This window comes from Scyliorhinus canicula, chromosome 4, assembly GCF_902713615.1.
Source record: "Scyliorhinus canicula chromosome 4, sScyCan1.1, whole genome shotgun sequence".
Lineage (NCBI taxonomy): Eukaryota > Metazoa > Chordata > Chondrichthyes > Carcharhiniformes > Scyliorhinidae > Scyliorhinus > Scyliorhinus canicula.
The window spans coordinates 182200776-182223371 of NC_052149.1; the positions used below are offsets into that span (position 1 = coordinate 182200776).

The 22596-nt window shown below is 46.7% G+C and overlaps 1 protein-coding gene across 1 annotated transcript in view; it reads right to left on the minus strand.

Annotated features, from left to right (window-relative positions):
• LOC119965205 (glutamate receptor ionotropic, delta-2-like) overlaps positions 1–22596 on the minus strand; it is a 591162-nt gene that overhangs the window by 196391 nt on the left and 372175 nt on the right. The window contains exon 8 of the mRNA XM_038795644.1: positions 19437–19556. Within this exon, the coding sequence (XP_038651572.1) occupies positions 19437–19556 (120 nt within the window). The remainder of the gene's footprint in view (positions 1–19436; positions 19557–22596) is intronic.

Sequence of the window (22596 nt, forward strand, 5' to 3'; positions counted from 1 at the left end):
ATGTCTCATGTCTCCCACTTTCCCATCCCCATACTCACCCCCTGTTCTTCCACATTGCACTCTGCCCTCCGCACTGCTCTGCTGGCCTTGTCAATGCCGGCACCATGCGGGCCTCTGGCCCTGGCACCTGTCCCTGCCGGCAGGCATACTAGTAGGTGGCCCTACACATGCCAGAGGTATGCTCTGTGGCCCCCATCTGGCATCCTCGTGCAGAGGCTACTGTGGGCTGCCCACATCGGTGTGCTCCGCTGGTGGGTGGCTCCCAGTTCTGGGAGGGGGTGGTGGAGTGCAGGGGTGGTGGGGTCACCCATGAGGCTGGTGTCACTCTGCACAACCACGGGCTACAGGCCACCGTGGGCGGTTAGTGGGGTGTGCAGCAAGATGGCTGCCTTGCAGGCTGTGGCAATGACAGTCTGTGCCTGGGCACCCCTCCCGGGGGGGGGGGGGGGGGGGGGGGGGGGGGGGGGGGGGGGGGGGGGGGGTCACCCAGACCGCACGGCCCATCCCCTATTCGCAGTTCCCCTACTCCACACTCCCAACCTGGCAGATGCACCCCCCCCCCCCCCCTTCTCCAGCCAGTATTGGGAGGCATGGGATGTCTTTCTCTCTCTCCTCCGCCTTGCTCCTTGTTGCAATAACCTTTTTTGGTGGCCTGGGCTGTTGTGCGTTTCCGCTGATGTAGGTTGGGGAGGGGGGAAGTGAGTGTGTTCTGGGTGCCAAGGGATTGGTGTCCTCATTGTACTGTCCTTTGCTTTTTGATACTGTCACTAAACTAAAATATTTGCAGGTTGCGTTTGCTGCTTGCTCCTGCTGGTGGCTGCAAATGCCTGGAGGCTGCTGTTGGCGTTTCCTTCATTTTCTGCAGCCGGAAAGAAGGGTAATTTTTCTAAAATACCTGGAACACTGGGCTCAGGGAGGGGCATACGAGTCCAGAAAGCAGTCCAGTTTGAAGCAAGAAGTTGCTTTGGGAACAGGTGTGTGACACTGATCCAATGGGCCACCTGATGATTCCGTTGAAGAAATGCTTTCACAGATTGCTGATGCTTTTGTTCCTGGTGTTGCGAGTCTGCATGTAACTGGCCCGTCACCGTGCGTAAACACGCTGGAAGTCAAGGATGTTCATCTACAGCTTGAGCGGCAGTGGATGGCAAGATTTGGTTCCGGTAAGATTGACCCGTGGGGCAGGGCAGGCACAGTTGTTGCTCCTGGACAGAGAATGGCACTGATACGTGGAATGAGTGACCCATTGAAGGACAGATCATTTCTATTGCAAAGTTCTGGACATGATAACACATTCTCAGGCTTATCCTCCATTTCTTTGAGAAACCGATGGACAGCATGTGCCGCAGATGACGCCATCTCAACAAAGAGGGAGTGTGGCATCTGTGCCATGTCCTCGTGGGCTTCAGATGTCATGGAGAAGGAAGACACCCATTCCTGGTGACCCTGAAGGTCACCACAATCCTGAACAGTTATGCAACCGTTTCGTTCCAGGGTTCAAGCAGGGGCTTGTGTAGCATTTCACAAGCTACAGCCCCAATTGCATCCTTGAGGTCACGGATACCCTGGGTTGGATTCTCCGATTTGCTGACTAAGTGCTGACGCTGGCGTGAGAACAGTGGCATTTTACACCAGTAAAAAACAACGCCACCCCGGCATCTCTTCTCTGTCCGGTGGAGGGGCTAGCAGCCAGGCAGCATAAAGCCCCTGGCGTCGGCCGGTGGCGGCCTGCGGCGACCATGCCGTGCAACATGACGCCAGCCGTGTGCAGAACCATCCTGCCAAAAATTATCCCTCTGTAACACCCCTTGCCACCTCCGGACCACAACCCTACTGCCTTTGCCCGAGGAATGCCTCCCCCGACTGTGGTGGCGCTGGACTTGGTCCGCAGCCGTCACGCGAGGTTCCCGAATGGTGTGAGCACATTCATCCTACGCCATCTGGAAGTTGGCCCATCGGGGGCGGAGTATCGGAGGAGGGGCTCAGGTGATGTCCTGAGGCCGTCTATACGGCGTGCGGCGTAGGGCGGAGCGTCGCAAATGTGGCGCCCCTCCCAGATATTGGTGCAAACAAGGATTCTCCGGCTGCTCGACGAACGGAATTTCGGCGTCGGCAACTGGAGAATCCCACCCCCTGTATGTCTGGGTAGCTGACTATATCAACTCCGTGATGGACAAAGCCCATAAGATTGCCCGAGCAGAAAGATTCTCCACCATCATCGCAATGCCCGAAGTCCAGGGGATAACTGATGGCACATATGTCATCTTGCGTGCACCGGGGCATCAGGCAGTCCTGAATGTTCAACTCATGGGTGAACACCGGATCATGCACATGTGTGCCTGCTTCCCAAGGAGCTCCTGATCTCGGTCCACTGTGCCCGTGAACTGGTGGGAGTGAGGGTAATAGGGGGTTACTGTACAGCCAGGCCATGAAGAGTAACGTGACAAAGGCTTCCCATGTATCAGGCATAACACGTTTTAACTGGGCAGCAGGGTAACAATGTTGCTTCATAGTGCCAGGGTCCCTGGTTTGATTCCCAGATTGGGTCACTGTCTGTACGGACACTGCACCTTCTTCCTGTGTCTGCATGGGTTTGCTCCGGGTGCCCCAGTTTCCTCCCACAAGTCCCGAAAGACATATTTTTTGGTGAATTCTCCCTCTGTGTACCAGAACAGACGCAGGAATGTGATGACTGTAGAATGCATAAGCAAAGGCAAGTCCAAAGGAGAAGGTAAATGTGGTGGCATGATTAGCAAAGCTGCCTGCCATTGGTGCAGAACACCGGCTTACCATTGGCCCTGGTCGGTCATGTGCCTCTCGACCGGTTAGTTGAGACCAGTCATGTGACGGCTCCCCGATTGGATGAGAGGCTGAGTTAACGCCTCCTCCAGGGCGGGGTATAAATACCCAGTACTCCCAGCGGTCGTCCTTCTACTGTAATCGACCGCAGGGCTTAACATCTAGTATATTAAAACCATACTTTTGTTCAGCAACTCGTCTCGTGTTCAATTGATGGTACATCAGTAAGTTATAAGGAGCCCCTTAAAGAAAGAAGAGTTAGATAGGCAGAGGGGTTTTTAGAGGAAATCAGAGCTTTAGGGCTGTGAAAGTTGAAGACACAGCCAGCAATTGTGGAAGGGTTATAGTGTGTGGAATTAACAGGTTCTGGTTTCAGTGTGCGTGGAATTAACAGGTTCTGGTTTCAGTGTGCGTGGAATTAACAGCCTCAGGTTTCAGTGTGCGTGGAATTAACAGTCTCAGGTTTCAGTGTGTGTGGAATTAACAGTCTCAGGGTTCAGTGTGTGTGGAATTAACAGTCTCAGGGTTTCAGTGTGTGTGGAATTAACAGTCTCAGGGTTCAGTGTGTGTGGAATTAACAGTCTCAGGGCTCAGTATGTGTGGAATTAACAGTCTCAGGGCTTCAGTGTGTGTGGAATTAACAGTCTCAGGGTTTCAGTGTGTGTGGAATTAACAGTCTCAGGGTTCAGTGTGTGTGGAATTAACAGTCTCAGGGTTTCAGTGTGTGTGGAATTAACAGTCTCAGGGTTCAGTGTGTGTGGAATTAACAGTCTCAGGGCTCAGTATGTGTGGAATTAACAGTCTCAGGGCTTCAGTGTGTGTGGAATTAACAGTCTCAGGGTTTCAGTGTGTGTGGAATTAACAGACTCAGGGTATCAGTGTGTGTGGAATTAACAGTCTCAGGGTTCAGTGTGTGTGGAATTAACAGTCTCAGGGCTCAGTGTGTGTGGAATTAACAGACTCAGGGTATCAGTGTGTGTGGAATTAACAGTCTCAGGGTTCAGTGTGCGTGGAATTAACAGTCTCAGGGTTTCAGTGTGTGTGGAATTAACAGTCTCAGGGTTTCAGTGTGTTTGGAATTAACAGTCTCAGGGTTCAGTGTGTGTGGAATTAACAGTCTCAGGGTTCAGTGTGTGTGGAATTAACAGTCTCAGGGTTTCAGTGTGTGTGGAATTAACAGTCTCAGGGTTCAGTGTGTGTGGAATTAACAGTCTCAGGGTTCAGTGTGTGTGGAATTAACAGTCTCAGGGCTCAGTGTGTGTGGAATTAACAGTCTCAGGGTTTCAGTGTGTGGAATTAACAGTCTCAGGGTTTCAGTGTGTGTGGAATTAACAGTCTCAGGGCTCAGTGTGTGTGGAATTAACAGTCTCAGGGTTTCAGTGTGTGTGGAATTAACAGTCTCAGGGTTCAGTGTGTGGAATTAACAGTCTCAGGGCTCAGTGTGTGTGGAATTAACAGTCTCAGGGTTCAGTGTGTGTGGAATTAACAGTCTCAGGGCTCAGTGTGTGTGGAATTAACAGTCTCAGGGTTCAGTGTGTGGAATTAACAGTCTCAGGGCTCAGTGTGTGTGGAATTAACAGTCTCAGGGTTCAGTGTGTGTGGAATTAACAGTCTCTCACTTTCAGTGTGTGTGGAATTAACATTCTCAGGTTTCAGTGTGTGTGGAATTAACAGTCTCAGGTTTCAGAGTGTGTGGAATTAACAGTCTCAGGGTTCAGTGTGTGTGGAATTAACAGTCTCAGGGTTCAGTGTGTGTGGAATTAACAGTCTCAGGGTTCAGTGTGTGTGGAATTAACAGTCTCAGGGTTCAGTGTGTGTGGAATTAACAGTCTCAGGGTTCAGTGTGTGTGGAATTAACAGTCTCAGGGTTCAGTGTGTGTGGAATTAACAGTCTCAGGGCTTCAGTGTGTGTGGAATTGACAGTCTCAGGGTTCAGTGTGTGTGGAATTAACAGGCTCAGGGTTCAGTGTGTGTGGAATTGACAGTCTCAGGGTTCAGTGTGTGTGGAATTAACAGTCTCTCACTTTCAGTGTGCATGGAATTAACATTCTCAGGTTTCAGTGTGTGTGGAATTAACAGTCTCAGGGTTCAGTGTGTGTGGAATTGACAGTCTCAGGGTTCAGTGTGTGTGGAATTAACAGTCTCAGGGTTCAGTGTGTGTGGAATTAACAGTCTCAGGGTTCAGTGTGTGTGGAATTAACAGTCTCAGGGTTTCAGTGTGTGTGGAATTAACAGTCTCAGGGTTCAGAGTGTGGAATTGACAGTCTCAGGGCTCAGTGTGTGTGGAATTGACAGTCTCTCACTTTCAGTGTGCGTGGAATTAACATTCTCAGGTTTCAGTGTGTGTGGAATTAACAGTCTCAGGGCTCAGTATGTGTGGAATTAACAGTCTCAGGGTTCAGTGTGTGTGGAATTAACAGTCTCAGGGTTCAGTGTGTGTGGAATTGACAGTCTCAGGGTTCAGTGTGTGTGGAATTAACAGTCTCAGGTTTCAGTGTGTGTGGAATTAACAGTCTCAGGGTTCAGTGTGTGTGGAATTAACAGGCTCAGGGTTCAGTGTGTGTGGAATTGACAGTCTCAGGGTTCAGTGTGTGGAATTAACAGTCTCAGGGTTTCAGTGTGTGTGGAATTAACAGTCTCAGGGTTTCAGTGTGTGTGGAATTAACAGTCTCAGGGTTCAGTGTGTGTGGAATTAACAGTCTCAGGGTTCAGTGGGTGTGGAATTAACAGTCTCAGGGTTTCAGTGTGTGTGGAATTAACAGTCTCAGGGTTTCAGTGTGTTTGGAATTAACAGTCTCAGGGTTCAGTGTGTGGAATTAACAGTCTCAGGGTTCAGAGTGTGGAATTGACAGTCTCAGGGCTCAGTGTGTGTGGAATTAACAGTCTCAGGGTTCAGTGTGTGTGGAATTAACAGCCTCAGGGTTTCAGTGTGTGTGGAATTAACAGCCTCAGGGTTTCAGTGTGCGTGGAATTAACAGTCTCAGGGCTCAGTGTGTGTGGAATTAACAGTCTCAGGGTTTCAGTGTTTGTGGAATTAACAGTCTCAGGTTTCAGTGTGTGTGGAATTAACAGTCTCAGGGTTCAGTGTGTGTGGAATTAACAGCCTCAGGGTTTCAGTGTGCGTGGAATTAACAGCCTCAGGGTTTCAGTGTGTGTGGAATTAACAGTCTCAGGGTTTCAGTGTGCGTGGAATTAACAGTCTCAGGGTTTCAGTGTGCGTGGAATTAACAGTCTCAGGGTTTCAGTGTGTGTGGAATTAACAGTCTCAGGGCTCAGTGTGTGTGGAATTAACAGTCTGAGGCACTCTGAATTACGACGCGAAAGTTAGGTCAGTAATCAAAGGCTTTAATATGCATTGAACAATGGCAGCATCCAAGAGACCGAAGGGCTCAAAGGGCCCAGAGGCTTTTATCAGGCGGGCCTTGTCTGGTCAATAGAACTGCGGCTTGCATTCCGCACAGATCTGGCATGCCTTTGTCATGGTCTTGACCTCCCCTGTGGAGTAGGGCAGGTTGCGGGACTTGATGAAGTGGGCAAGCCGGGTGACCCCCGGGTGGCAGAGGTCATTGTGGATGGCTCTCAGGTGGTCCAATTGCGCGTTGGCGCACGTCCCGCGAGACAGGGCATCTGGGGACTCGTTGAGCTTCCCCGGGCGATATTTAATATCGTACGTATAGGTGGAGAGCTCTATTCTCCACCTCAGAATCTTGTTGTTCTTTATTTTGCCCCGTTGTGCGTTATCGAACATAAAGGCAACCGACCGTTGGTCGGTGATGAGGGTGAACCTCCTACCGGCTAGGTAGTGCCTCCAGTGTCGCACGGCCTCCACTATGGCTTGTGCCTCCTTCTCGACTGCAGAGTGTCGAATTTCCGAGGCGTTGAGGGTTCGGGAGAAGAACGCTACTGGTCTGCCCGCTTGGTTGTGGGTAGCAGCCAGGACGACGTCTGATGCATCGCTTTCTATTTGAAAGGGGATGGCTTCGTCCAACGCGTGCATGGCGGCCTTGATGATGCAGGCCTTGATACGGTTGAAAGCCGACTGGGCCTCATCCGTCAGGGGAAAAACCGTGGTCTTAATGAGTGGCCGGGCTTTGTCCGCATATTTGGGGACCCACTGGGCGTAATAGGAGAAAAGACCCAGGCACCGTTTGAGTGCCTTGAGGCTACGGGGGAGGGGGAGTTCCTTAAGGGGACGCATGTGGTCGGGGTCCGGGCCTAGGACCCCGTTCTCCACGACGTAGCCGAGGATGGAGAGCCGGGTTGTGTGGAACACGCATTTCTCTTTGTTGTACGTGAGGTTGAGGGCCCGGGCAGGCTGGAGGAACTTCCTCAGGTTTGCATCGTGGTCCTGCTGGTCATGGCCGCAGATGGTGACATTGTCCAAGTACGGGAAGGTCGCCCGTAAGCCGTACTGGTCCACCATTTGATCCATCGCCCTCTGGAAAACGGAGACTCCGTTTGTAACACCAAAGGGTACCCTGAGGAAGTGAAACAGCTGACCGGCTGCTTCAAAAGCCGTGTAATGGCGGTCCTCTGAGCGAATAGGGAGTTGGTGGTAGGCCGATTTGAGGTCAACCGTGGAGAATACCCGATAGTGGGCAATTTGGGTCACCATTTCAGCTATGCGGGGAAGTGGGTACGCATCGAGTTGTGTGAAGCGGTTTATTGTCTGGCTATAATGCACAATCATGCGTTGCTTTTCCCCGGAGCGGGCTACTAATACTTGGGCCCTCCAAGGGCTGTTGCTGGCCTCTATGACCCCCTCTTTTAGTAGTCGCTGAACCTCCGACTTGATGAAAGTCAAGTTTTGGGTACTGTACCGGCGACTCTTGGTGGCGATGGGCTTACAGTCGGGAGTGAGGTTCGCGAAGAGGCGGGGTGGCGCAACTTTGCGTGTCGCCAGGCTGCAGACTGTGAGTGGGGGCAGGGGTCCGCCGAACTGCAGTGTCAGGCTCCGGTGGCTGCACTGAAAGTCGAGGCAGAGCAGCAGGGGGGCGCAGAGTTGAGGAAAAATGTAAAGTTTAAAACGGGAGTATTTCGCGCCTTGAGTTGCGAGGTCCGTGACACAATACCCCGTGATTTGAACCAAATGGGTCCCTGAGGCGAGGGCGATAGTTTGGGAGGCGGGATGGGTGCGCAGGGAGCAGCGCCTTACCGTGTCTGGGTGGATAAAGCTCTCCGTGCTCCCGGAGTCGAGCAGGCAGGGAGTGTCTTGGCCGTTGATTCGCACCCGCATCATCGAGTTTCACAGGTGTTTCGGCTGTGATTGATCAAGCGTGATCGCTCCTAGGTGCGGGCCGTCTGAGTCGGACTCACAAAATGGCCGCCCGGAGTCACAAGATGGCCGCCGCCGGCGGTCGCACGTGTCGGGTTTCGAAGATGCCCGCCGCCAAGATGGCCGCTCCCATATCTCGCACGAGGTCGATGACGCGTCAGACGTGGGCGTGTCTGGCCGCAGCGCAGCCGCGTTGCGGGGTCTGTGAGGCCGGGAGCTTGAATTCTGGGCCCGGTGAGACTTTTGTTTGTGGCCTTTGGGCCCAGCCAGGCAGACTTTCGCGAAGTGCCCTTTCTTCCCACAGTCGTTGCAGGTCGCGGATCGGGCCGGACAACGCTGGCGTGGGTGCTGGCCTTGCCCACAGAAATAGCATGGGGAGCCCCCGGAGTGAGTGGATCGACGCGTGGCACAGGCCTGTAGCGTGGCCGAGTCTGGAGGGGATCGAGAGGGATTCGTAAGGTCCGCGGAGTACGTACGGAGGTTACGGTGGGCCGTTTCGAGAGAAAAGCCGAGCGTTACCGTGCCTTGGAGATCCTTCGCCCCGTCTTCTAGGAGCTGCTGCCGGATGTACGATGACCTGATGCCAGACACAAGGACGTCGCGGATGTGTAAGTCCCTGTGTTCTTCAACCGTCACTGCTTTGTGGTCGCAGTTCCTTGCGAGCGCAGTGAGTCTTTCCACGAACTCGTCCAGCGTTTCCCCGGAACCCTGGCTGCAGGTCGAGAGCAAATGCCTGGCATGTACCTCATCGGTAGTCTTTATGAAGCGTTTCTTCAATATTTCGATCGCCGCCTCATAGGTCGTAGCGGTTTCGATCATGGCGGAGTTTCGGTGGCTCACCCGGCCATGTAGGAAGCGCAGCTTGCGAGCGCTGTCGACATCAGACGGTGAGGAGTCCAGATAGTCCTCAAAACACCGGAGCCAATGTTTAAAGATTTCCGAGGCTTCAGGCATCCTGCCATCCAGGTTGAGTTTCTCTGGTTTCAGGCCGCTGTCCATCTTGATGTGAAATGCTTATTAAATTGAGGCACTCTCAATTACGACGCGAAAGTTAGGTCAGTAATCAAAGGCTTTAATAAGCATTGAACAATGGCAGCATCCAAGAGAAGTGTGCTCGCAAAATGGAGTCTCATCTTAAATACTGTTTCCCAGGGGGCGTAGCCAGAGGCGGAGTCCCCCAGGGTTCCAAGACTCTTAAAGGGGCAATGCCAAGCCTCTTAAAGGGGCAAAGTATTCCGATCATCACACAGTCTCAGAGTTCAGAGTGTGGAATTAACAGTCTCAGGGCTCAGTGCGTGGAATTAACAGTCTCAGGGCTCAATGTGTGTGGAATTAACAGTCTCAGGGTTCAGTGTGTGTGGAATTAACAGTCTCAGGGCTCAGTGTGTGTGGAATTAACAGTCTCAGGGTTTCAGTGTTTGTGGAATTAACAGTCTCAGGGTTTCAGTGTGTGTGGAATTAACAGTCTCAGGGTTCAGTGTGCGTGGAATTAACAGTCTCAGGGCTCAGTGTGTGGAATTAACAGTCTCAGGGCTCAGTGTGTGGAATTAACATTCTCAGGTTTCAGTGTGTGTGGAATTAACAGTCTCAGGGTTCAGTGTGTGTGGAATTAACAGTCTCAGGGTTCAGTGTGTGGAATTAACAGTCTCAGGGCTCAGTGTGTGTGGAATTAACAGTCTCAGGGTTTCAGTGTTTGTGGAATTAACAGTCTCAGGGTTTCAGTGTGTGTGGAATTAACAGTCTCAGGGTTCAGTGTGTGTGGAATTAACAGTCTCAGGGTTTCAGTGTGTGTGGAATTAACAGTCTCAGGGTTTCAGTGTGTGGAATTAACAGTCTCAGGGCTCAGTGTGTGGAATTAACAGTCTCAGGGTTTCAGTGTGTGTGGAATTAACAGTCTCAGGGCTCAGTGTGTGGAATTAACAGTCTCAGGGTTCAGTGTGTGTGGAATTAACAGTCTCAGGGTTTCAGTGTGTGTGGAATTAACAGTCTCAGGGTTTCAGTGTGCGTGGAATTAACAGTCTCAGGGCTCAGTGTGTGGAATTAACAGTCTCAGGGTTCAGTGTGTGTGGAATTAACAGTCTCAGGGCTCAGTGTGTGGAATTAACAGTCTCAGGGTTCAGTGTGTGGAATTAACAGTCTCAGGGCTCAGTGTGTGGAATTAACAGTCTCAGGGTTTCAGTGTGTGTGGAATTAACAGTCTCAGGGTTTCAGTGTGCGTGGAATTAACAGTCTCAGGGTTTCAGTGTGTGTGGAATTAACAGTCTCAGGGTTTCAGTGTGTGTGGAATTAACAGGCTCAGGGTTTCAGTGTGTGTGGAATTAACAGGCTCAGGGTTTCAGTGTGTGTGGAATTAACAGGCTCAGGGTTCAGTGTGTGGAATTAACAGTCTCAGGGTTTCAGTGTGTGTGGAATTAACAGTCTCAGGGCTCAGTGTGTGGAATTAACAGGCTCAGGGTTCAGTGTGTGGAATTAACAGTCTCAGGATTTCAGGGTGTGTGGAATTAACAGTCTCAGGTTTCAGTGTGTGTGGAATTAACAGTCTCAGGACTCAGTGTGTGGAATTAACAGTCTCAGGGTTCAGTGTGTGTGGAATTAACAGTCTCAGGGTTCAGTGTGTGTGGAATTAACAGTCTCAGGGTTCAGTGGGTGTGGAATTAACAGTCTCAGGGGTTCAGAGCGTGTGGAATTAACAGTCTCAGGGTTTCAGTGTGTGGAATTAACAGTCTCAGGGTTCAGTGTGTGGAATTAACAGTCTCAGGTTTCAGTGTGTGTGGAATTAACAGACTCAGGGTATCAGTGTGTGTGGAATTAACAGTCTCAGGGTTCAGTGTGTGTGGAATTAACAGTCTCAGGGTTTCAGTGTGTGTAGAATTAACAGTCTCAGGGTTCAGTGTGTGTGGAATTAACAGCCTCAGGTTTCAGTGTGTAGAATTAACAGTCTCAGGGCTCAGTGTTAATTCCACACCCACTGAACCCTGAGACTGTTAATTCTACACGCTCTGAACCCTGAGACTGTTAATTCCACACATACTGAAACCCTGAGACTGTTAATTCCACACACACTGGAATTAACAGTCTCAGGGCTCACTGTTTGTGGATTGAACAGGTGTTTTCCAGGATTCATCAGGGCACTCTAACTCAATAGCACAAAAATAATCCAGACCTTAAACTCTATTTTATCAGGCATGTTGAGTTGACTGTACAAAATGGAGGATTGTTTTGGAGTATTAGTGCAGTCATTCCCCGTGTCAATGAATTGGAATCCTGAGGGCAGCACGGCGGTGCAGTGGGTTAGCCCTGCTGCCTCACGGCACCGAGGTCCCAGGTTCGACCCCAGCTCTGGGCCACTGTCCGTGTGGAGTTTGCACATTCACCCCGTGTCTGAGTGTGCTTCGTCTCCACAATCCAAAGGTGTGCTGGGTAGGTGGATTGGTCACGCTAAATTGCCCCTTAATTGGAAAAAAAATGAATTGGGTACTTTAAATTTATTTATTTTTTAAAAATTAGAATCCTGGATCAGCTGCACGAGGGCCACCCCGGTGTAGTTAGAATGTAGGAGTCGGTGAGAAGCTAATTTTGGTGGTCCGGGTTGGATGCCCAAATAGAGGAGATGGTGGGGTGATGTAAATCCTGCACTATATTGAGAAATGTACCTCCACCACCACCTCTGCATTCATGGGAATAGCCTACTAGGCCATGGCAAAGAATCCGCGTCGATTATGTGAGACCAGTCAAATAACATATGCTTTTGGTCATGTTTGATGTGCATTCACTGTGACCAGAGGTTGACATCATGAAATCAACAACTACGGGACAGACCACAGAAAGGCTTGAAAAGATATTTCAAGACCTGAGAAATTTGCGAGCGATAATGGTACTCAGTTCACATAGTTGTATTCGAGGACTACCTGAAGAGCAGTGGCATCTGCCACATCAAATCTGCCTCCTACCATCCAGCTTCCAACGGATTAGCTGAACGTTTTGTACAATAATAATAACAATCTTTATTGTCACAAGTAGGCTTACATTAACAGGGAAATGAAGTTGCTGTGAAAAGCCCCTAGTCGCCACATTGAAGGGGTAAAGGCTCTCTACCAAAACATGTCAATAGTTTTTGAATGACACACAGAAACACTGAGCATTCAACAACACAATGTCACCCGCTATACTGATGTTGAAAAGGAAATTATGCACACAGTTCGACCTTTTGACTCCCTCTTCAAAATTCAGAGGTAGTCAGGCAACAACATCAGGCACAAGTGTTAGGAACAGAACAACATTCCAAAAGCATGAGTCTTTGACCAAGGGGAATGTGTTCTTGCGAGAAATTACACCTCAGGCAAAAAATGAACTCAAAACGGATCTGATTTCATATACTCTACAATCTGACAATGAACAAACTTGGTGTCGGCATGCTGACCAATTATTGTCTGCACGTAGTGAGAGTACAGAATCTGTACCAGATGTTTTCACCAGAGAGTGTATGGATAGTGACATGCCCGACTTGCCGATGACAATTGTCACAATTCTGGAATCTATTGCAACAGAATCATCCACACAACAAGAGACAGTTCCTGAGATAGTTTCACCAGATGTGACACTGACCAGAGTATAGGAAGACACTCTTAGTACCGGCTAAGAGCCGAGTTCCTGAACCTCGTTTTTTGCCAAAACGAGACAGGCATCCACCCAAGAGACTGTCTGACTAATGTACATATCTATCCGTAACATAACAATGTTAGTTATGACATAATGTGTTGGATCTGTGCTAAAGTATTAATTCAGTAAAAATGTTGCGGACACAAATAGAGTAAAGAGGGAGAGATGTTATGTATCAGAGTGTAATGTCATGTGTTATGCAATGACATCATCAGAGCGTCTCATCGGCTTTTATGGATATCACCATTGTCATGTGAGAGTGCATTTAAGAAATGGGTGTTTATTACTGTCGTGATGTCAGATAGTGGGTGGAGCTGGGCTGTCTGTCAGCTTTTTACTTTCATTTCAGGCTGTTTGCTGCAGGGTGTGTTTTAGTTTCGTATTCAGAGCTGGATAGCTGCAGTCACAGCCAGAGGAGGCATTAGTCTCTCTCACTGTAATCTAAAAATTGTAAATTGATCCTTTGGTGATTTAAAACTAATAACTGCTCTCAGTAGTGATTTTAACCTGATGTGCTTCTGTTTAATGTTTTTTTTTAATGTCTTCTGGATGGTAAAAGGACAGCTTACGGATTACTTAGTGTTGTATTCTTTGGGGGCTGTATTTGAATTAATGGTTGCTAAGAGGTTCACTGTTTTAAAAAGGTTAACTTGAGTTAATAGAATAAACATTCTTTTGTGTTAAAAAATACTTTTTCCATTTCCGCTGTACCACACCTGTAGAGTGGGGCATGTGCTCCCCAAACCACAATCTATTAAAAGTTGTGGGTCAGGTAACTCCATGATACACTTTGTGGTTCTCTAAACCCTGGCCCATAACAAATTGGGGGCCTGAGGGGGATAAATGTCTATCTATTGGATTGGCTTAGTGAACTTAGGGGCAGCACGGTAGCATGGTGGTTAGCATAAATGCTTCACAGCTCTAGGGTCCCAGGTTCGATTCCGGCTTGGGTCACTGTCTGTGCGGAGTCTGCACGTCCTCCCCGTGTGTGCGTGGGTTTCCTCCGGGTGCTCCGGTTTCCTCCCACAGTCCAAAGATGTGCGGGTTAGGTGGATTGGCCATGATAAATTGCCTGTAGTGTCCTAAAAAGTAAGGTTAAGGTTAAGGGGGGGGGGGGGGGGGGGCGGGGGGGGGGGGGGGGGGGGGGGGGGGGGGTTGTTGGGTTACGGGTATAGGGTGGATACGTGGGTTTGGGTAGGGTGATCATTGCTCGGCACAACATCGAGGGCCGAAGGGCCTGTTCTGTGCTGTACTGTTCTATAACTTAAAGACAGTGAGGGTTGAGCATATTGTGGTTGCTTTTCAGGTGTGGTATTCTAGTTTAAGTGGGGAGTGTGTTGTGGACAATGGCTCTTTCAGAGGCTCTGACGTTTTTGGGGGTAGAGACGGTGACACGCAGTACCTTACGGGCAGAGACTAAAAGCAGACTGTTAGATTTTGCAAAAACATTGCAGTTAACATTACCTGACAAAATGCGAAAAGATGAGTTATTTATGGCAGTGGCTAAGCATTTAAAGTTGCCTGAGATACAGTTTGACTCTTTGGAAATGGCAAAAATCAGTCACAAATTATACAAATGGAACATGAGAAAGAATTAAAGCAGCTTGAATACGAAAGAGATAGAGAGGACAAAGAAAGAGAAAAGGGAGATACAGATCAGGGAAAATTATAAAGAGAGAAAGTTTGAACTTCAGAAAATGGCCATGAAACATGACAGTCGGTTTAAATTGGCAGGCATAACGGGAAACGTACAGTTGGATGATAGTGGTGAGGATAGTGAGAAAGAGCTTCCTAGTTGAAGACTTGGTGGGGATCTATTTAAATACATCCAAGCATTGCCAAGGTTTGATGAGATGGAGGTAGAAGCCTTTTTCATTTCATTTGAGCAGGTAGCTAAACAAATGAAATGGCCACAGGACATATGGGTATTACTGATTCAACAAAGCTGGTAGGTCAGGCTAGTGAAGTGTTTGCATCACTATCAGAGGAGGTATCTGAGACGTATGAGGAGGTGAAAAAATCCATCTTAGGTGCATATGAACTAATGCCTGAAGCCTGCAGATAAAGGTTTAGAAATTCAAGGACAGAATTTGGTCAAACATACATGGAGTTTGAAAAGCTCAAACAGAGTAATTTTGAGAGGTGGATAAGGGCTTTGAAAATAGACTAAATGTATGAAACTCTCAGAGAAATTATACTTTTGGAGGAGTTTAAAAGTTCATTTCCTGATGTAGTGAGAACTCATGTGGAAGAACAGACGGTCAAAACTGCGAGATTAGCAGCAGAAATGGCAGATGATTATGAATTAGTTCATAAATCAAAGCTTGATTTCCGACATCATTTTCAGCCTGTGAGGGATAGAAACTGGGGACATGAGAAATATTCAAGTGGTAAAGGTAAAGGTGATCTGATGGGAGATAATGAGAGTGTACCTCAGACTAAAAAAGAAATCGAGGACGGTGGAAAAGAAATGTAAAGTTTCAAATGTTTTCACTGTAAGAAACTAGGCCATGTAAAGTCACAATGTTGGTGGTTGAAGAAAAGCACTGGGAAGGCTGATGTGGTAAAAAACGGATAAGACAGTGGGGTTTGTTAAAGTGGTAAAGGAAAGCCCAAGTGAAGCAAAGGAGGTGCAAAAGATTGTACAGCCTGATTAAGAGTTGATTGATAAGAAGGTGCCCCGATCTCTTTAAAGAACTTACTTGTGTGGGTAAAGTTTACTCATGTGTACCAGAAGGAGCAGGTAAAGAAGTCACCATTTTAAGAAATACGGGAGCCTTTAATGGGAATCTTTAATGGTAAGAGATGAGGAGTTATGTAGTTTGGGAAGAATGTTGCCAGAAAAGGTGGTAATATGTGGAATTCAGGGTGAGAGGTGTTCCATTATATAAGGTAAGGTTGGAAAGTCCAGTGAAGAGTGGTGAAGTTGTAGTAGGAGTAATAGAGAAACTATCTTCTCCAGGAATACAGTTTACCTTGGGTAATGATTTAGCTGGATCGCAGGTGGGAGTGATGCCTACTGTGGTTGATAAGCCAGTGAAAAATCAGACAACTGAAGTGTTGAAGGGCGAATATCCTAGGATTTTTCCGGACTGTGTAGTAACATGGTTGCAAATTCACAGGTTAAGACAAGAGGAGAAATCAAAGAGTGAAGATGAAGTTGAAGTGCAATTATCAGAAACAATTTTTGACCAGATGGTTGAAAAAGAACAGAGGCCATTCTAGCACATAATGGATGTTTATTACTGCAGTGATGTCAGAGAGTGAATGGAGCTGGGCTGTCTGGCAGCTTTTTACTTTCATTTTAGGCTGTTTGCTGCAGGGTGTGTTTTAGTTTCGTTTTCAGAGCTGGATAGCTGCAGTCACAGCCAGAAGGTGTATGAGTCTCTCTCTCTGTAATCTAAATACTGTAATTTGCTCCTTTGGTGATTTAAAACTAATAACTGCTCTCAGTAGTGACTTTAACCTGATGTGCTTCTGTTTAAAGGTTTTTTAAAAGACTTCTGGATGTTAAAAGGAGAGCTTACGGATTACTTAGTGTTGTATTCTTTGGGGGTTGTATTTGAATTAACGGTTGCTCGGATGTTCACTGTTTGTTTTAAAAAGGTTAACTTGAGTTAATAGAATAAACATTTTTTTGCTTTAAAAAATACTTTTTCCATTTCTGCTGTACCACACCTGTCGAGTGGGCTGTGTGCTCCCCATACCACAATCTATTAAAAGTTGTGGGTCAGGTGAACTCCATGATACACTTTGGAGTTCTCTAAACCATGGCCCATAACACCATTATATCCTGTCTGAGCAGCATCTTGTAAATAAACCCCTTGCACTACGCTATATGAACTCGATATGTGGCACCTCTGATTCTTTCTCTTTGTGGCTACAAAAAAAGAGCATAACAAATATAAAAGGAGGAATGTTTTGTTGGACATGGGGTTGGTGAGACCACATCTGGGGTATGTGTGCAGTTTTGGTTTCCTGATTGAAGAAAGGATATATATGCATTCGGAACAGTTCAGTGAAGATTCACTCGACTGATACCTGGGGCATGGAAGTTAACTTTTAAGGAAAGTTGGACAGACTGGGCCTGTATCCATTGAAGTTTAGAAAATGGCAACCTTATTGAACCATTTAATGTCCTGGTTGGTGGGAGACTTGGTAAGGTGGATGCTGAAAAGATGTTTTACCTTGTGAGAGACACTACAACTCAGGGACACAGTTTACCAACGTTCCTCCTATTTACGATAGAGAATAGGAGAATTTTCTTCTCTCAGAGTGGTGTGTCTTTTAAATCTCTTCCACAGAAAGCAGTGGAGACAGGATCATTGAATATTTTTAAGGCAACGGAGATAGATTCTTGACTAACAAGGGAGCCAAAGGATATGGGGGGACGTGAATATGTGGCCACAATCAGATCAGCCATGATCTTGCTCAATGGCGGAGCAGTCTCAAGGGGCTCAGTGGCCTACTCCTGCTTCTATTTCATATGTCCGCGTGTGCGTGGAAGCAGTAGCAGCAGGGTCCATTGATCCAAATCCAGCTGACAAGCGTGGGAGTGTTCCTCTTCCCGCCTTCTCCCCTTTCACTTGCTGAAAGCCTATAAAATGTAAATTTAATTGTCGCCACAGTCCCACAGGACCAAAGGCTGTTCTCCTCTTTGAGTCCCGTTGAGTGGAGATTTAACCTGAGTGTCACCACACCTCAGGTGAGAGGTGGGGTGGAGAAGGTTGGGCCTTTAAGAGTAACGTCGGCCAGTACACTCTCGGCATCCCTCCGCATCATGAACCAGCTGTCCAGCCAACTGAGCTAGCTGAGGCACCCCCATCACATTTATAGCTCTTCCCATTTCTGACACAAGGGGTACAGCTAATGCTGAGCTGTGCCCAAGTGGGACGCGGCAAGGCTGGTCAATCTCGCGAGAGTCCTCTCACGAGATTTATCTGGCTCGATATACCTCACAAGATCTAACGGTGTCTCACGAGAGGACGCAATATGCTGCCCACAATGGCGGGACCTAAATTTGCATATTAAAGTGTGCAAGTGTGAAGTAAGGCACACTTGAATATTCACTGACCAGGTTACCCAAGGCATACAATCTAACCTCCCCCCCCCCCCCCCCCCCCTCCCCCCCATGCCTCGGAGACCCTGAGAGAGCACCAGTTAGCACTGGTCTCCACAAACGTGAACCAGGTGTACTGGCACTTGGGGGGTCTCTCAGGTGATCGGAGATCCTTGGGTCGGTGAGCTATGGGCAAGGTGGGACCCTGGCATCCTGATGCAATCCAGGCACCCTGGTACTGCTAGTCTAGCACATCTGATGCCACCCACTCACGCTGGCACTGCTAGCTTGGCGCCTGGCTCATGGTGTTTCGGTGAACCTTTGCTCATGCCAGGATTGAGCCTGGAGGTGCCCTCATGAAGTGAGGTGTGGGGGCTTGATGACCCCTTTATAGGTGAGTTGGAGGTTGCGGGGCCTACAGTTTGGGGCGCCATTTGAAAATGGAGACACAATCTCTTCCTGCACGGGCAAGCGGAGCAGGAAAAGAAACTGAGTGTGGCCTCAGCAGGGCTTTCCTCGCCTCGGCCCTGAATGAAGCAGAGTCCCGTTTGATAGCAGGGTCGTTTTCGGTGCTGCCAGTGCCGGGAAACACTGACTTAAAACACAGCACTCTGTTTCATTTTGGTTAAATTGTGCCCAAGGTCTGACCTGAAACATTAGCACTCTGTGCAGATGCTGATAACGGTGAAGAGGATTTGCAGAATTTTCTAGTTTTATGTAGCAAAATCGAATTTATTGTTGGAACTTAAGATAATGGTTACACACTTCTGCCATGTACCTTTGTACTTGCTACTGAATTTGAATTAGACATTGAAGTGTTTCATTTTTACCATTTGATATCATTGGACATTGAGCCTTGCGAACCGTTGACAGGGCAACTCTGCAAGCAGAAAATTACTGAGCTGACGGGCCCAAAACTGTCTTCAAATTATGGGGCGATTATCATTACCACACCTGAAGCAGACACATCAGTTGCAATGAGCTGCCATAAATATTGGAGTAGAATAACATCCTTTTCATGGTGGTGAAGAGTTCCAGAGAAGATCCAACGGTGCTCAAGGTGATCTGTTCTTTGAAGCAATTTGGGATGTGGTGATAGGTTGGGCATTATTGATACTGACTGATGTTCTGACCTTGTCTGCTGCATCAGAATCATTCATGTCAGCACTCGGCTGACAAGACTTTGGCTAAGAACTATCAACAATGTACTGGAGGGAATTGCTGGCCCATCTCAGCAGATACTCCAGGCATATCCCTTGGCATTTGGAAAGGGCAGGCGGAAAATAAACAATCACGTTTCCCATTTGAAAACAGCAGAATGGGCAACATGAGCATAATCCCAGTAGAGCTAAGTTCCATCCCAATATTTTTATTCCTTATGGGATGACCCACTCTCGTTTTGCTCAGGACACAATCAAAATTTAGCAAATACATATTGGGCACTATTGCTTCATTGTCTTTGAACGTTGTTATAACCACAACGTGAAGGTGCAGCTGATGGAATAGGGCCTAACAAAATTTAATCAAACTTTAATCAAAAACAAAACAGAACCCTAACAATCAAAACACATGGAGAAAATGCATGAATAAAACAAGCACAGTTTAACATCTCATATCAATTCGGGAACACAAAATATTGCTTACACGTTGAATCCCTCTATCCTTTTCCTCACTGTAACTGGTACCAAGAATTTCAAACAGAACATTGGCATTTGTACCATCATCCCTAAAATTGAGCATTCCCGTTAATCCACTCACTTTTCCCTATAAATAAAAGCAAAAATACGCTTATAGATTTGACACTTAAAAGTCCACATAAACAGCAAATCTGAAAAATGAGACAGATACAGATCTTTTCATATATTTTTCTATAGAATTAAATTTATCATGCAACTAACAGATATCCCATTGCATTGCTCATATGATTGCTCAAATCATTAAAATGGCAAGTCAGTAAATATCATGCTTTTTTATTTTGAACATAATTTCAGGTCCACTGATTTATGCTTTCTGGATAACTCAATTTCAGTTTCTGTCGTATACTCTGTGAATTTTACTGGCACTTTTAGGTATCAAATTCTGAAATTCTGCCGATTATTCTTTAAACTATAAATGCAGGACTTGGTTAGCTATTAGTTTATTTTGTCGTCCTCTCCCTTTTTTGGAAATTGAGGATATGTAGCAAAATACATTGATTTGGCTGATCTCAGATTTAATAGTTCAGGATGGTGATTGCAAAAGGAATGTGGTAATTCTTGGATAATCTGGACTTCAAGACAATTGGGGTTCAGAATTGTGGAGTTAGCAACAATCTGAAACAGGATTTGGGGGTTTGGCAGGACTGTGAATGGGGAAACTCCAAATGCAGACACTGAAATCCCGAACTCATAGTGATTTACACAGTACCTCCTCCAAGTAATGTTTCATTTATGGGGAGAGGTGAAAAGGAATGTAATAATGGGGAGGGGAAGTTGACAACAGGTGATCAGCAAGGCATTCCCCTCCCCTTCCTTCATAGCATGGAATTCAGACTCAATATTGAGAACATGTCGTATATAATAATAATGATAGAGCAATCTGGATTGTAGGGTGATTGATATAATTTTGGGAGTACAATTATGTCAGGCCATTGCATGGCTGACCTGTGAAACAACTTGGGCCCTAATTTTCTGATGTCAGCGTGAGGGACTTGGTTGATTGGAACAGAGTTGATTGGACTGAGATTGACTCATCTGGGCTTTTTGTCAAAATTTCTGAACTCATCTGCTGAATTTGGTGGTACTTACTTACAATTTGGATGCAATATTAAACCATCATTAAGAGACAACTATGCAGACGAACACTTAATACATGTAGGTCAGCCAGATAGGATTCTGAGGAACTAAACAGTATTGTTCCACAAATTGTCAGATCTATTAAATTCAATTCACTAAGGTGTCACGGTGGGATTGAATTTAAGACATCTGGGTTGCAAGTCCAGTATATATTACCATTCCCGAGATAAGGGGATTTTATTTTTTCAGTTAACACCATGTACTGTTTAAGGCAAAAAGTAATATAAAAAGCAGAGTACCACTTCAGCATAAGGGACCACTTGCTGACTCACCCTCAGCTAGTAAGATAAGCCTGTTTGCTGCTTGTACACAGTTTGTGGAATCTTGGATTTTCTGTTACAAATCTGTCTTGACACTCAAGCAGCTTCTTAAGCCCTCTGGGTATCTTTCAAGGTTTCAACAAGTATATAATTGAATTGCACAAAAATTGCATCCTGAGAGAAGCTGACCATTCCACACTGAATAAAATGAGGCTTTTATAAGTATGTCATTATCCTTGAAATAAGAAGTACTTATAGAAATGTTTGCAAGCCTTTTATAAACTCATTATATTTCTAGAAGAGCTTGCCATAGCATTCGTAAAAGAGCTGTCATTATTGAGCTCACATCAAACTAAAATGAATAAAATCGCTGGTCAAATGAAGGTCACAATTCTGCGCTGTGTGTGAAAGAGTCACTTGACCATCGATTTTCCCCAAGTTTGCCAGTTAGTGGCCAGAGGGCTGGTTCACTTTCCAATAAGTGACCAGCTAGCTGCAAAGGAAATACAACCTGCATTTCAGGAGAGAGAGAGAGAAAGAAAGCTTTCGTCTTGACAACTTCTAAAATATAAGAAAAAAATGATTACAGCATCAGCCAGACCACCAATTTGGGGTATGGGGATGGGGTGTTGGGTGAGGAACCCAATCTGCCTTTGTTAATTGGCCTTAAGTAGCACCACTAACCTATATTAATTAGCCCCTCCACTGCTAATCCCACCTCTGGAAAAACGGCTCGGGGTGAGATGGCATTGGGACGGCAGCTATCCTTGCAATCTTTATGTCCTCCTACCTCCATACTTGCCCCGAAACAGGGCTGAAAGTCCTGCCCTCCATTATTTGTATTTTGTAATGTGGTGACAGATGAACCTCTAGAGCAATAGAATCAGATATAATCAATACGATACCATGAATCAGGCATAAACAACCCTAAACTGAATAGCTCAAATGCGAATGCAGACAGAGAACAATAAATAATTTGTTGCTTCTGTTTTACAATTTGTGCTTGGATGTGAACATCACTGGCAAGACCAGTATGTATTGCTCATACCTAACTGCCTTACTGCCTTGAGAAGGTAAATGTTCGTCTGTTGTTAGATTAACAGGGTATCAAACAATCTCCATAAGAATACCAAAAAGAGGATTTATTCTACTTTTAAAAAATATATTGGTTGCATACTTTGTCATCACTTCTTAAAATATTGCACTCCTGCCAGAATGATTGATGAATTTTGATGACTGTTTCCTTGTATTTTTTGTAGTTTTATTTGTTAGTTCTCTGGAGGCCTGAATTGTTAGGTAGACCAGACATTATACTATTGAAGTTTCATTATCCATTAAATGTCAATTGGTTTTTCCACAAATTCTTCTGAAAATAGGAGAAGCTCCTATCCCTGCTTTCCCAAAGGCTTCACAGTCAAATCATTTCCAAACACTCAGAGAAGAATAGTGCAAAAGGAGGCCATTTGACCCATCAAGTCTGCACCGACCGTCTGAAACTGCACCCTGCCGAGGCCCAATCCTCCACCCGATCCCCTCAACCCCATAACCCCGATGAACCTACAGTTCTTTGGACATAATAAGGGGAAATTTTAGTGTGGCCAATTCATTTAACTTGCACATGTTTGGTCTGTGGGAGGAAACCGGATCACCCGGAGGAAACCCACGCAGACAGAGGGGGAACATGCAAACTCTACACAGTCACCCATGGAC